The sequence below is a fragment of the Capricornis sumatraensis genome, chromosome 4 (assembly GCF_032405125.1).
Source record: "Capricornis sumatraensis isolate serow.1 chromosome 4, serow.2, whole genome shotgun sequence".
Classification (NCBI taxonomy): Eukaryota; Metazoa; Chordata; class Mammalia; order Artiodactyla; family Bovidae; genus Capricornis; species Capricornis sumatraensis.
In genome coordinates this window covers 59627676-59642526 of record NC_091072.1, presented here as the reverse complement: position 1 = coordinate 59642526, position 14851 = coordinate 59627676, and the positions used below count along the sequence as shown (strand labels likewise).

At 35.3% G+C, this 14851-nt stretch overlaps 1 protein-coding gene and 1 non-coding gene across 2 annotated transcripts in view; both read right to left on the bottom strand.

Moving 5' to 3' along the window:
* LRRIQ1 (leucine rich repeats and IQ motif containing 1) overlaps positions 1–14851 on the bottom strand; it is a 200692-nt gene that overhangs the window by 100674 nt on the left and 85167 nt on the right. The window contains exon 14 of the mRNA XM_068972048.1: positions 2999–3178. Within this exon, the coding sequence (XP_068828149.1) occupies positions 2999–3178 (180 nt within the window). The remainder of the gene's footprint in view (positions 1–2998; positions 3179–14851) is intronic.
* LOC138079385 (U6 spliceosomal RNA) lies at positions 7884–7988 on the bottom strand. The gene has a single exon (XR_011144864.1). It is a non-coding gene; the product is annotated as a U6 spliceosomal RNA (small nuclear RNA).

The following is a 14851-nucleotide window of genomic DNA, read 5'->3' as shown; positions in this document are numbered from 1 at the left end:
GGGTCAAAGTGTGAGCATTTTTAATTTTGACAGAACCAAACTACCCTCCATGAACATTTTACTGGTTTTCACTGCCAGCAGTAACGTATGAAATGGAAGCAATGTTTTTGATCAGGACCCACTTCATATTTGTACTCCAGAAGAAATAAAAAAGGACAAATATATTCTTGTTACATGTTATGAATGTCATATATATTTTTATATATAGAAAATTAAAGTAAGAGCAAGCTGACAGAACATAGTAAACATTTCATAGTTTGTTGACAAGCAACAAAAGTATCATCATGTTACAATAGAGAATTTCTAATGAAAACTGTTAAATCTTTCTATTTCTATCAATAATACTATCACTAAAAGTAATAAAGAGTTATTTGTCTTTAAAATTACTTGTTCAATCACTTATAGAGTTTCAGTAATAAGGTTTACCACTGAACTGTTTAGTCCAATTTATCTTATGATCAGAAAAATCCGCACAGTGGTATTGACATTCAGTTGAGCTTAAACTTGGAACAATGAAGTAAATTTTGAATCACAAAGGGATGGTTAAGAATTCTTGAGAATTTGTTTCCTAATGTGCATGTGTGTGTGCTTAGTCACTCAGTCATTTCTGACTCTGCAACCTCATGGACCATAGCCCACCAGGGTCCTCTGTCCACGGGGATTCTCCAGACAAGAATACTGGAGTGGGTTGCCATGCCCTCCTCCAGGGGATCTCCCCAACCCAGGGATCGAACCCAGGTCTCCCACACTGCAAGTGAATTCTTTACTGTCTCAGCCACCAGGGAAGCCCTGTTTTCTAATAAAGGGGGTTTAATTACTATGTCTAATTTTAAAATTTATATCTCATATCATTGTTATGAAACTTTATAGAACAGATCACTCTAAGCTTACTTCATCAATTCTTCATAAAAATACATTTTAATCTATTTACATTACAAATATCTAGAAGTGGCAATATGAGCTGGTGCCAATGCATACTTTTTCTCCTTTTTATGGATCAGTCAACTGGTTGCCATAGAAACCTTGCTGGGAGGAGAACTATCTGGTTTTACATTCATATTCCTTAAGGTTCTTACCTCCAAAACTATGTGCTTTGATTTTTCTGTATCATTGCTATCAATTTTTATAAGTTTTTAAAGCTTTTTTCATTTTATGAATAATGTATTAATCCCTAGTCTTCCAGTTAAGAATTTTTATAGCACTATTAAATATTTCTTCAAGGATTTTTTCCTGAAAATAATTTTAAGGTGTATTTCCAGAATAGCTATTTGTAAATTTGAGGACTAATCAGAGCCTTGTGACATTATGGTACCTATTGTTGTAATCTAATAATAAATAAGTTTTTAAAAGTCACAGTCCACTGATATATTTACTTGTTTTATGTACTATGAAACTTTTAGAAGTATCATTTAGTATTTCCTCTGTTGTTATCATTGTTATTAGAAAAAAAATTTTAAATAGCAAAAACCAACTGTTACATAGGATGAGCAGTATGAAAGTACAAATAGCAAAAATTTATTATGTAATTTAGTAATTAAGTTTAGACATTTGGAAGCACATTTCATTGTTCCATTTATAATGTAGACATCATATGGAAATATAAAATAATTTTTCTTTTTCATTTGTGTTTTTTGGAGTACTATAAATTATAAAATAAAGTTTTAATATATCAACCGTAATTCATTTATAGTAATACATTCAGGATTCATGTATCATGAATTTAGTCTCATCCCTTCATGGCAAATAGATGGGGAAACAATGGAAACAGTGACAGACTTTATTTTGGGGGGCTCCAAAATCACTGCAGATGGTGGCTGCAGCCATGAAATTAAAAGACGCTTGCTCCTTGGAAGAAAAGTTATGTCCAACCTAGATAGCATATTAAAAAGCGAGACATTACTTTGCCATCAAAGGTATGTCTAGCCAAAGCTATGGTTTTTCCAGGAGTCACATATGGATGTGAAAGTTGGACTATAAAGAAAACTGAGTGTTGAAGAATTGATGCTTTTAAACTATGGTGTAGGAGATGACTCTGGAGAGTCCCTTGGACTGCAAGGAGATCAAACTAGTCCATCATAAAGGAAATCAGCCCTGAATATTCATTGGAAGGACTGATGCTGAAGCCGAAACTCCAATACTTTGGCCACATGATGCAAAAAACTGACTCACTGGAAAAGACCCTGATGCTGGGACAGATTGAAGGCAGGAGGAGAAGGGGATGACAGAGGATGGGATGGTTGATGGCATCACTGACTCAATTCACATGAGTTTGAGTAAGCTCCAGAAGTTGTTAATGGACAGAGAAGCCTGTCATGCTGCAGTCCATGGGGACACAAAGAGTCAGACATGACTGAGCGACTGCAGTGAACTGAATTCAGAATTCAGGGTGGGGGACAGGAAGTTCTCTTTCTTTGATATATTTTTAGAACTCTGATCTCAGCCTCTATCCTCTGAATACATGCATGTCTTGACTGCTTTTCTCCACTATGCATCCATAATAACTTAATACATAAAAATATTTGTAATATTATTCTCTATATAATAGATATATAATAAATACTATATGTTTTATAAAACTTGACTGTTCCATTGTAATGACTTATTTAGCTAATTTTCTCTTAATGAAATCATGAATTCTTTCAGGCTAAAATGTAATACTTAGTTTCTTATGTGTCTTGTCCATCAATAATTGATGAATAAATGTATGACTGAATAATTAAATGAACAACTGAATGAATGTTTGTATGTTGTGAAGCTATCTTCATGCTTTCATTTATTTTGATCTAATTTTAGCCTTTAAAATATGTTCAAAATACAGATTATTACATTTCAAATAATAAAAGATGATGCTCATAAATTTCTTTTTTAAAGAGGAAAATTTCCTAAAACACACTGTACAAGTCCAAAAAAGTAGCACTGTATTGATCAAGGAAATTTTAAATGCTATGTATAAATTGCACTATATCTTTTAATTATAAGAAGAAGATAACGGTCTTACCTGTCTCCAGTAATATATTTTTCACTTAGTAAGTTAAATTCTCTAATTTGGGACTGACAATGTTCCAGGAAATGCTCTAATTCTAGCTGATAGTGTTCTTCAGTGTGACTTTCTGAACAAGAGGCTAGCATTTCACCATTGAGGATTCTTAGAGCAGGTAATATCTTAAGTAGAGAATGCCTATTAAAAATAGGAAAAATTTAATAATCTTGAAAAGGAGAGTTTATATCTAAAATAATTTATGTGCCTATTATTTAAATAATATAAGCAGAGAATATATCTCTGAAACATTGATTTTATAGAGAAAATTCTATTTTTTACAACTATGGTATCATGTCATGTATCAAATAAGAGTTCTTGATACACACTTAATCATTTTCTGCTAAACCACAAATGGTAAATTCAAGCAGCAGGAAACTTGGGCTGGGAGTAGTAAATAAAAGTCTGCACTATGAGAAAGAGAGTATCAGGTACACTCTTTCTAAAATAGATAATGTAACTGAAAGCTACTGTCTGTTTCAGAAGTAGGTGTGAATTCTGATCATTTCTCAGTGAAATATACTGAAAATAGGGTTAAAACAAAAAGGGTGGTGATTACTCAATATTTCATGATCTGGAAAATCCAAAATTATGATATTTCTCCTTGAATCTTGATAAGGATTATAATAAATAAACTCCAAAATATGAGCAAAAGTCTTTATCAATTTAAGAGATTAATGCTATGAAAAAACAGGTCAGAAAGCAAAAGCGTCTACCAAACCAAGCACTTTGAAGCACTTTCCAAGCTTTACAGAAGAAAGCATGTAGGCTTCTTTTCATAAGGTTGTTCATGGTCACAGGGGCAAACTAAACGTATTGAGTGAGTAAAACTTCTTACTAAAAAACTAACAGTTCCTATGAGGAAAATTATAAGTCACTGATAAAAGATATCAAAGAAGTCTACATAAATGGAAAGATGTCCCGTGGGAAAATAAATCTGTTGATAAGAAGATTCAATATTGTCAAAAGTCAGTTCTTCCCAACTTGATCTAGAGATATAACATATCTAATTAAAATATCAGCAAGAGATTTTGCGGATATCAACAAAGTGATTTGAAAGTTATATAAACAGGCAAAAGAGGCAGATAGCCAACTTAATTTTGAAGAAAATTTGGAAGACTAACACTACCTGACTTCAAAATAATCTATGGAGCTACAGTAATCAAGATAATTTGGTAATGGCAAAAGAATAATCAAATAGATTGATGGAGCAGAATAGAGAATGCGGAAATAGACCAACATAGTCAGTACAATGGAGAAAAGATAACACTTTTCAACTGTTGGTGCTAGAGTAACTGAGCATCCCCCTGTGCAGAAAAATAAAAGAATCTAAACATCCAGATGCAGACCTCTTAAGCTTCACAGAAATTAACTCAAAATGGATCACAGACTTTAAAGCAAAATGCAAAACCCTAAAACTCCTATCAGAAAAAATTTAATAAAATCCAGATGACCTTGGGTATGGTGATGACTTTTTAGATACAATACCAAAGACATATCTATGAAAAAATTGTTGATGAGTTGAACTCTATTAAAATTAAAAATTCCCACACCTAGGGACACTGTCAATTCGATGACAAGTCATACACTGGGAGAAAATATTTGCAAAAGACACATCTGATAAATTACTGTTATCCAAAATATACCCCCCAAAATGCTTAAAACTCAATGATAAGAAAATGAATGTCTTGGTTTAAAAGTGAGCCAAACATATTAAAGACATCTTACCAAAATATATAAATATGACAAACAAACATTAATTAATGGATTGCAAATTATAACAACAATGAGATACTACTACCTACCTAGTAAAATGTCCACAATCCAAAACACTGATAACACCAAATGGTGTTGAGGATATGGAGAAACAGGAATTCTAATTAAGTGCTGGTGGTAATGAAAAATGGGAGAGACATTTTGGAAGATAGTTTGGTGGTTTCTTACCAATTAAACATCTTTCTTTTTGATCTAGCAATCAGTCTCCTTGGTATTTATCCAGATGAACTGAAAATGCATGTCCATACAAAAACCTGCCCACATATGTTTATAGCAGTTTTATTTGTTTCAGCCCCAAATTGGAAACAACCAAGATGTCCTTCAGTAGGTGAACTGGAAGATAAACTGTGACATATTCATACAGTATAAAATTATTTAGCATTAAAAAGAAATGAGCTATCCATCCATGAACAAACAAGAGGAAATGCAAATGCATATTACTGAGTGAAAAAAGCCAATTTGAAAAAGGCATATATTGTATAATTTCAGTTGTTCTACATTCTGGAAAAAAAAGCAAAACTATGTAGACAACAAGATTAATGGTTGCTTTAAGGGGTTAAAGCAAGCAAAGAAATGCTCAAAATTCTCCAAGCTAGGCTTTAACAGTACGTGAACTTCCAGATGTTCAAGCTGGGTTTAGAAAAGGCAGAGGAACCAGAGATCAAATTGCCAGCATCCATTGGATCACAGAAAAAGCAAAAGAATTCCAGAAAAAAAGAATTCTGCTTCATCAACTATGCTAAAGCCTTTGACTAGATCACAACAAATTGTGGAACATTCTTAAAGAGATGGAAATACCAGACCACCTAACCTGCCTCCTGAGCAACCTGTATGCAGGTCAAGAAGCAACAGTGGACTGGTTGGGAAAGGAGTGCATCATGGCAATATATAGTCACCCTGCTTATTAAATTTAAATGTAGAGTACATCATGCAAAATGCCAGGCTGGATGAAGCACAAGCTGGAATCAAGATTGCCAGGAGAAAAATCAGTAACCTCAGGTATCCCAGTGATAACACGTTTATGGTAGAAAGCAAAGAGGAACTAAGGAACCTCTAGATGAAGGTAGAAGAGTGAAATAACTGGCTTAAAACTCAGCATTCAAAAAATGAAGATCATGGCACCTGATCCCATCATTTCATGGCAAATGATGATCCCATCATTTCATGGCAAATAGATGGGGAAACAATGGAAACAGTGACAGATTTTATTTTCTTGGGCTTTAAAATCACTGCAGATGGTGACTGCAGCCATGAAATTAAAAGATGCTTGCTTCTTGGAAGAAAAGCTAGACAGCATGTTAAAAAGCAGAGACATCACTTTGCCAACAAAGGTCCATCTAGTCAAACTATGGTTTTTCCAGTAGTCATGTATGGATGTGAGAGTTGGGCCATAAAGAGGGATGAATGCCAAAGAATTGATGTTTTTGAACTGTGGTGCTGGAGAAGACTCTTGAGAGTCCCTTGGACTGCAGGAGATCAAACCAGTATATCCTAAAGGAAATCAATCCTGAAGGACTTGGAATCAATTGGAATCAATTGGAAGGACTGATGCTGAAGCTGAAACTCCAATACTTTGGCCACCTCATGCAAAGAGACGACTCATTAGAAAAGACCCTGATGCTGGGAAAGATTGAAGGCAGGAGGAGAAGGGGATGATAGAGGATGAGGTGGTTGGATGGCATCACTGGCTCAATGGACATGAGTTTGAGCAAGCTCCAGGGGATGGTGATGGACAGGGAAGCCTGGTGTGCTGCAGTCCAATGAATTGGACATGACTGAGCAACTGAACAACAACAACAAGGGGTTAAAGTACAGAGAAGGATGAAAGGGCAAAGCACAGAGAATTGTTAGGGTAGTAAAATGATTCTACACGTTACCCCATGGTGGATACATGTCATAGCACATTCAAAACCCGTAGAATGTAAAACACCAAGAGTGAACTCTAATATAAATCTATGGAGTTTGGGTAATAAACGTGTGTCACTGTAGGTTCATTGACTGTAAAAAAAGTACTGCTTTGGGACTTCCCTGGCAGTCCAGTGGTTAAGATTCCATGATTCCAATGCAGGTTTGATCTCTGGTCAGGGAACTAAGATTCTCCATGCCCCGCACCACGGCCAAAAAATAAAAGTATACTGCTTTGGTGTGGGATATTTGCAGTGAGGGATATTGTACATGTGTGGGGACTGGTTGTGTGTGTGAACTTTCTCTACTTTCTGCTCAGCTTTGCTGTTAACCTAAAATTGCTCTAAAAATAAATTTTGGTATTTAAAAAATGAAACAAACAGTTCCTAAACACTAAATGAAGGATGGCAGGGTAAGAGTACTAAAATGCTAAGAGTTAAGAAGGCAAAGCCCTAATAACTGTTTTTCCTTCTATCTAGGTTGTATAGTCAGGATTGATATAGCTATTTGTGCAAACACAGTTGTAAAATATAATTTTAATTATTTTTTAATGGAGGAAGTGGTCCATTAAGGCAAAAATGCATAAGGCTAACCAAAGTCATAATGCATCCTGTGTATAGTTTATGATCTTGGTAGCCTTGGTACTAAATAAAAGTCATCATAAGAGAGGTACAAATACATCTTTTCAATGAAACAAAATAGAAGAATACCACAGTTTTCCATTTCCTGGGGACACAGTTGACTAGCTCCCTACACTCCTCCAACCACTCCAGAAACACTGCCTTATTTCCCCCTTACAGATAACAAATAAGAGAAAAAAATTAGATTTAGATTTGGTTCTTCAGGGTAATTATCAAATGTTTTACAATGTTAAGAAGCAGATAAAAGCTTTGCTAATAGAGTTTAAGCTGTTAAAGATTTGAGCCCATATATTTTGAGCTTTAAAAACATTATTTATTTTTAATTGAAGGACAATTACAGTATTCTGTTAGTTTTTGCCATACATCAAATGGATCAGCCATAGCTATACATACGTCCTCTCCCTCTTGAGTCTCCCACTCATTTCCCAACCAATCCCACCCCTCTAGGTTTTCACAGAGTCCCAGTTTTGAGTTCCCTGAGTCCTACAGCAAATCCTCCCTGGCTATCTATTTTACATATGTTACAAAATATAGACTGGCTCGTGAATTAATGTGTCATCCTTGCACAGGGGCCATGCTAATCTTCTCTGAACTTTTTTAGGTGGCTTGAAGTTAGAAATGCTTATCAATTCAAAAACTACCTATAATGCTTACCACAAAGGATTAAATATCTGGGATATATTGTGTTTCTGCTTAGAGTCGTATGAAGATATGATTCAAAAGCAGAACGTTACCTTAAGATAATAGCTATTCATCATAGGTGATAAGGTAAGCAGAGGCATTCACCTCAGAGATACAATATTGATTAAATATAACAGGAAATCTTTAAGGCTTTCTTAGTGGCTCAGCGGGTAAAGCATCTGCCTGCAATGTGGGAGATCTGGCTTCGATCCCTGGGTTGGGAAGGTCACATGAAGAAGGCAAAGGCTACCCACTCCAGTATCCTGGTCTGGGGAAACTCCAAGGGGGTCACAAAGAGTCGGACACAACTGAATGACTTTCAATTTCACTTTTTCATCAAAGCAAGGAAATATTCAATCCTACCAAATAATTTATTACAGTACTAAGAAAGCAACATTATATTCTAACTATTCATAAAAATACCTAGTCAAATTTCTTTAAGATATGACTGTGATGTCAAAATAACTTATTTAATTATAAAATGTCAAGTGTGAAAAAATGAATTTTGAGAGGTGATAATAGAGAGTACTGAAAGTTAAGACTATACAGGTGTTCATAATGCTTTAAAAATGCTCTATTTCTATTACTGGTAAATTTAAAAAATATTAAATTGCCTAAATTATAGAAGAGCAAACAAAAGGCTTTTAATAACTTGGTGAAAATAGTTCTTGAGAATAGCAACATTTCTAATTCTTTGGGTACCAAGCAAAGATCAATCTGATACCTTGATTTCCAGAATGAACCTGATTAGCTGATGAAATGACCTATGCCAGTGACAGGCTCCAGTCTTTGAAATAGGTTCCCTGGAGGCGCTAATGGTAAAGAACCCGCCTACCACTGCAGAAGACTTAAGACACATGGGTTTGACCCCTGGGTCAGGAAGATCCTGTGAAGAAGGGAATGACTACCCTTGGACAGAGGAGCCTGGCAGGCTAAGGCCCCTGGGGTCTTAAACAGTTGGACATGACTGAAGCAACTGCAAACATATGCATACCTTGGAAGGGAAATTAATAAAGCATATTATCTTATTATTATAAGTTGCATTCTTAGGGGTTAGGTAAAGCTAATTACCTTTTCCTTGAGGGTATAATCATTTCAGTAAGTGGTTGTATACACAAAACTTTTCGCCAGGATGGTGGACCCATAGTGACAGTGTACTTGTGAGACACTCGTGAGCAGTCATCTTTCAGGTCTCAATACGGCTGAATGAGGAGTCAGTAAAAAGAAGGCAATGCTCCGGCTGCTCACATGAGAGCCTCAGGGTCTAACACTTCTGTCTTTGCCTTAAAGTGAAGTGAAGTTGCTCAGTCGTGTCCAACTCTTTCGACCCCATGGACTGTAGCCTACCAGGCTCTTCCACCCATGGGATTTTCCAGGCAAGAATACTGGAGTGGGTTGTCATTTCCTTCTCCAGGGATTCTTCCCGACCCAGGGGTTGAACCCGGGTCTCCCACATTGTAGGCAGACGCTTTACTGTCTGAGCATCAGGGAAGTCTGAGTCTTTGCCTTAGTCACTCTCTAAATTCATTGAGATGAGAATTCAAGGCAGATTTTTATGTGGGTCTTCAACCCGCAGGGTAGTGTTTCTGAAAAGCTTGTCCTTGAACTACTTCTTCAGCCATGCTTGGGATGTTTTTTGCAATGAAGAGTCTTCAGCTACACATAGACCTCTACTGACAGGTTCGGGGAAATATATATATATATTAATTCAGTCTTTCTTGTGCACTTTAAAGAATAAAATCACTACATTGGGAAGAAAATAGACTACAGTATGTTATGCTAAAATCAGAGATGGTCAAGTTTAAAGTAAAAAAAAAATGAAACCCAAATCATTTATAAATTATCTTAAATTAAAAAAAACAGCTTGCATTTTTCTTAAGGAAACTTATACTCCATATATCAATGATATCAGAAGAGTTTGCTAAAATAAGAGACACTGTGGTCTCTGGGCAGTAACATTCCAATGGTATGCCATTGGTTAACATTGCCATTAGCTTTATATAAATGGTGTGAAGGTGTTTTTAGAAAACTATCCCTGTAATTCTAAAATTCAACAGTACATACCAAATACATAAAGAAATAATTCACAAATATGTCTGAATATTTCTGAGCAATTATTTCTATTTAGAAATAATTGATGGTTGGAATGAAGAGCCATTTTAACCAAATAAATGAATACCATCCAAGAGGCAAAAAAAAATAGAATTTGTTTTATCTGATTAAGGATCAGATTAATATTTTACCACAAATATCTTATTTAATAAAATAAATGTTTATGTTCCAGACAACCAAAGTAGTGAAAGATCCATTCAGAGATAACATAGGACGGCAGAGCTGTTTCTCGGTGGTGCAACTGTCGTCATGTGGAGGCTACTGAGATGTTATTTGATGCCAGATCAGCACAGGGAAAAGTGATAGCTTTATCATCAAATGCTATATTTTGGACATAATAATAGTTACTGATACAGACTCAGTAAGTATAATATTTTAGCTACACATAATAATTCTAGAGAATGTGGGGCAACGGATCTTGAATTTTTATGTTTGGAATATTTTGATGTTACACTCACCACCTTTACATAAAATAGTTCCCAGTTTTAGTTAGACTGTTTTGAACCTTTGGATGTACACATGTAGTTTGGTGGGATCTTGAAGAGTGTGACAGTGTCTTGAAATCTGTGAGTTACAAAATAAATATCCAGATTGGAGCTAATGTTTTATTTGAACAATTTTTTTCCTTGAATCTTTTTTTAAGGAACAGTAGTCAGATTTGTATAAATTAGTAGTGCATGGATTGGCTTTAAATTCAAATGCAGCCTTATAAAGACTCTGTGATAAATATATTAGAAAATGCTGTAACAAGTTGATTCATGTTTGAAATGAAGTATAAGGACACTGTGAGATCTCAGCCTTAGTTTTTCCAGCTGGGCTCCTCCTAGTCAAGGAATCAATATTTCATTTAGTGAAAACTTCCTGGTGAATATTCTGTCACTTAAGAAGCTCTATTAATCATTCATGAATGAAACACATTCCCAAAGGAAATTCCAAACTGAGTCTGTGGATTAAGTTTTAAAAAGAGATTTTTTTAGTACATCAGTTTTGTTCGTGTTATCACTGGCTGGACATGAAAGTAAGAAGCCAGTTGGGAAAATCTATAACTAATCCCTTTGTTGGTATCAAGGGGTTAAGTAAAGTTCAGTGGAGCACACTAGTAACAGTTTGAGTTGATCCTTTCATTAACAAATTCATATTTTATAGATCACTAGATTTTAAACTATGTAGATAAGTGAATCTCTTCTTAAAATTATGAGAGCTATATTAGGGCAACTGGATCTATATGAAACTTGACAGGTAAAATTTGCAAATTGGTATTGTTCTAGTTCAGAAAGACTAATTTAAACATAGACAATATAATAGCTAAATAATTGTACATATAAATACTAATCTATTTTCTCTCAGTATTATTTCTAATTAAATAATTTCTTTAAAACTATAAAGTATATATACTAACTGCAGTAAAATGCGAGTATTATCTTTATATATGTCTTACAATAGGTTATATCAGTAGGTTTTACAACAAGCATAGTTTATTCAATTAAATAAGTGTTGATGTTTTCTACAAACAAAATAACAAAAAATAAATAAAAGATTATTCAGGACATAGGTTTGCTTCTAGCTGCTACAACTTGTAACATGGCAGCTGTTCAGATGGTAACAGATACCAGATCAACTCCAGAATTCATGCCCTATTTGCCCAACACCTAATAGTAAAACCATCATCCCCTTGCTCTGAATAATGTACACAACTGCCATTTTGATTTGTCATTGTATGCCAATTCTATAACTTATTCTCTATAGTTACTTGGGAAAATAAAAACATCTTTCTAGAAACAACCCATCAGACATCTTTATAATAAATAATATCACCTGTCAAACAGTCCTTCAGACGTAACTGCACTCTTCATATGGGTTTCAAGAAGTGAGGACCCGAACTTGGGGATTAGTGCTCTAAATCGCAATGAAAGAAGCAGTCCTAGATTGCAAGTTAGTGCATCTGTATGGGGACCTTGACTGCTTCTATTCCAGAAGACGAAGTCCTTCACCAAGCTGGCAAAAGGTCTAGAAACACAGTCAGGTGGCCTTTGCACGTCTGCACACACATTCCTTAAATACCTGTAATTTCTGATCACCATCTGATTTGATGTTAACTAACAGTTGACATTTCCTATAATAACTTGTCCTAAGATCAGTTTCTCAGGAAACTTAGAGAGTTTCACAAATACTATGGTGCCCAAGGAGTCTGAGGACTCCAATTTTAGAACTTCAGATATTGATAATTACTGAAAATCAAGAATAATATAAATTGTCAATCAAGAAAATGACATTGTCAATCATGAAAGTAAAACTGAGTAAGTTCAATAGAAAAATTAGTGGCTGAAACATGTATTTTTTACAATTTACACATTATAATGTAATTAAATTTAGTAATGTATACCTTCAACAAATAATTTGGGTGTCATCCAAGGACTCTATAAGGATCTGTACAATACCTGGGGCCACTTCTACTACTTAATTTTAGCCATTTTTAATGCTAGCATTTTCATTTAATTTGGCTACTTCTCCTTAATTTTTTTGTCAGTTTTCTGCTGAAAACAAGCTTCCTCAAACACTGTTTTCATTTTCACATAACTGTTGAAAATTTCTCTATAACTCCTTAAAAATAAAGCCTAACATTATCAAATGTGTTTCTGTTAGGCATGGCTATAAAGTGCTACCATGTGGTAACATATATATTTACTCCTCATAGAGACTTCTGTACTCTGAAACTCATGTTCCTCCCTATGTTTGCCCAGTTTCTTTGCAGTTAGTTTGGCCATGTGATTAGTTACAGGCCATACAATATGAGAGAAGTGATATCTGCCACTTTTGAGAGCAGAGTGATTAAATGTCAGTTGCTTTTCTGGTGGTCATTTTCCCCCATCACAATCTACTACCTATAAAAATGAAGTTATGTTCAAGTGTTATGACTCAGAGTCACAAAATGGAAGCAGGCTGAGTTTCTGAATCTGCTTAGAAGAGACAGGCCAACCTCACATCAGACATAATGCAAACAAACACAAAATTTCTGTTGATGAAACCACACAGATTTTTAAGTTTGCTGCTGTGTGGTATAACCTATATTACCCTAATGAATCTATCTTAAGAGATAGGTACTATTATTATACCCATTTTACAGATGAAGGAAGAGACATAGCAAAATGAAGTAACTTGAGCAAGGCAAACAGCTAGGAAGTGGTAGAGCTAGATATGCACGTGAGGAGTTTACTCACAAGGCTTGAAAAATACATGTTTCAAGTGTATGTTTTCAGGATAAAAGAGACTTTTTATTCTAGACATGAAATTTACTATCTGGCCACAACATAACACTTGAAAAAGCAGAACACAATGTTTAAATTCCAGGCTTCAGAACTCAAATAACACCCCTGACACTTACTTCCTAACTGAGCAAATCACAAGGTATCTAAGCTTCAGTAAATACTCTGTAAAATGAGAACGATAATTACAGAACCCAACTCAGTTGCTGTGACGTGAAGGAACATGTACAGTACTTAGCCCACTTTGACACACTGTAAGCCTAAGTACTTGATTTCTTCCTTCTTTCCAGTGGTATTTCTCACTATAATCACTTTACCTGAACACACTGGTCTTCTACAGAGCTTAACTTCATCTTTCACATTTCTTCCTCTTTTGAATATTTCCTCTATCAGAAGTGCTTTTTACTTTCATTTTGATCCTTTAATCAAATTAACTATACTTATTATTTTGATGCAGGGAAACTGCTGCACTCAATATGCCAGCAAATCTGGAAAACTCAGCACTCAGCAGTGCCACAGGACTGGAAAAGGTCATTTGTCATTCCAATCCCAAAGAAAGGCAATGCAAAAGAATGTTCAAACTACTGCACAATGGCACTCATCTCATAGGCTAGCAAAGTAATGTTCAAAATTCTCCAAGCCAGGCTTCAACAGTACATGAACTGTGAACTTCCAGATGTTCAAGCTGGATTTATAAAAAGCAGAGGAACCACAGATCAAATTGCCAACACCCGCTGGATCATCAAAAAGGCAAGAGAGTTCCAGAAAAACATCTATTTTTGCTTTTTTGACTATGCCATAGCCTTTGACTGTGTGGATCACAATAAACTTGGAAAATTCTTCAAGAGATGGGAATACCAGACCACCTGACCTGTCTCTTCAGAAATCTGTATGCAGGTCAAGAAGCAACAGTTAGAACTGGACATGGAAAAACAGACTGGTTCCAAATAGGAAAAGGAGTACGTCAAGGCTCTATATTGTCACCCTGCTTATTTAACTTTTATATAGAGTACATCATGAGAAATGCTGGACTGGAAGAAGCACAAGCTGGAATCAAGATTGCCAGGAGAAATATCAATAACCTCAGATATGCAGATGACACCACCCTTATGGCAGAAAGTGAAGAGGAACTAAAATGCCTCTTGATGAAAGTGAAAGAGGAGAGTGAAAAAGTTGGCTTAAAGCTCAACATTTAGAAAACTAAGATCATGGCATCCAGTCCCATCACTTCATGGGAAATAGATGGGGAAACAGTGAGAAACTATTTTGGGGGCCTCCAAAATCACTGCAGATGGTGATTGCAGCCATGAAATTAAAAGACACTTGCTCCTTGGAAGGAAAGTTATGACCATCCTAGACAGCATATTAAAAAGCAGAGGCATTACTTTACCATCAAAGGTCCATCTAGTCAAAGCTATGGTTTTTCCAGTAGTCAT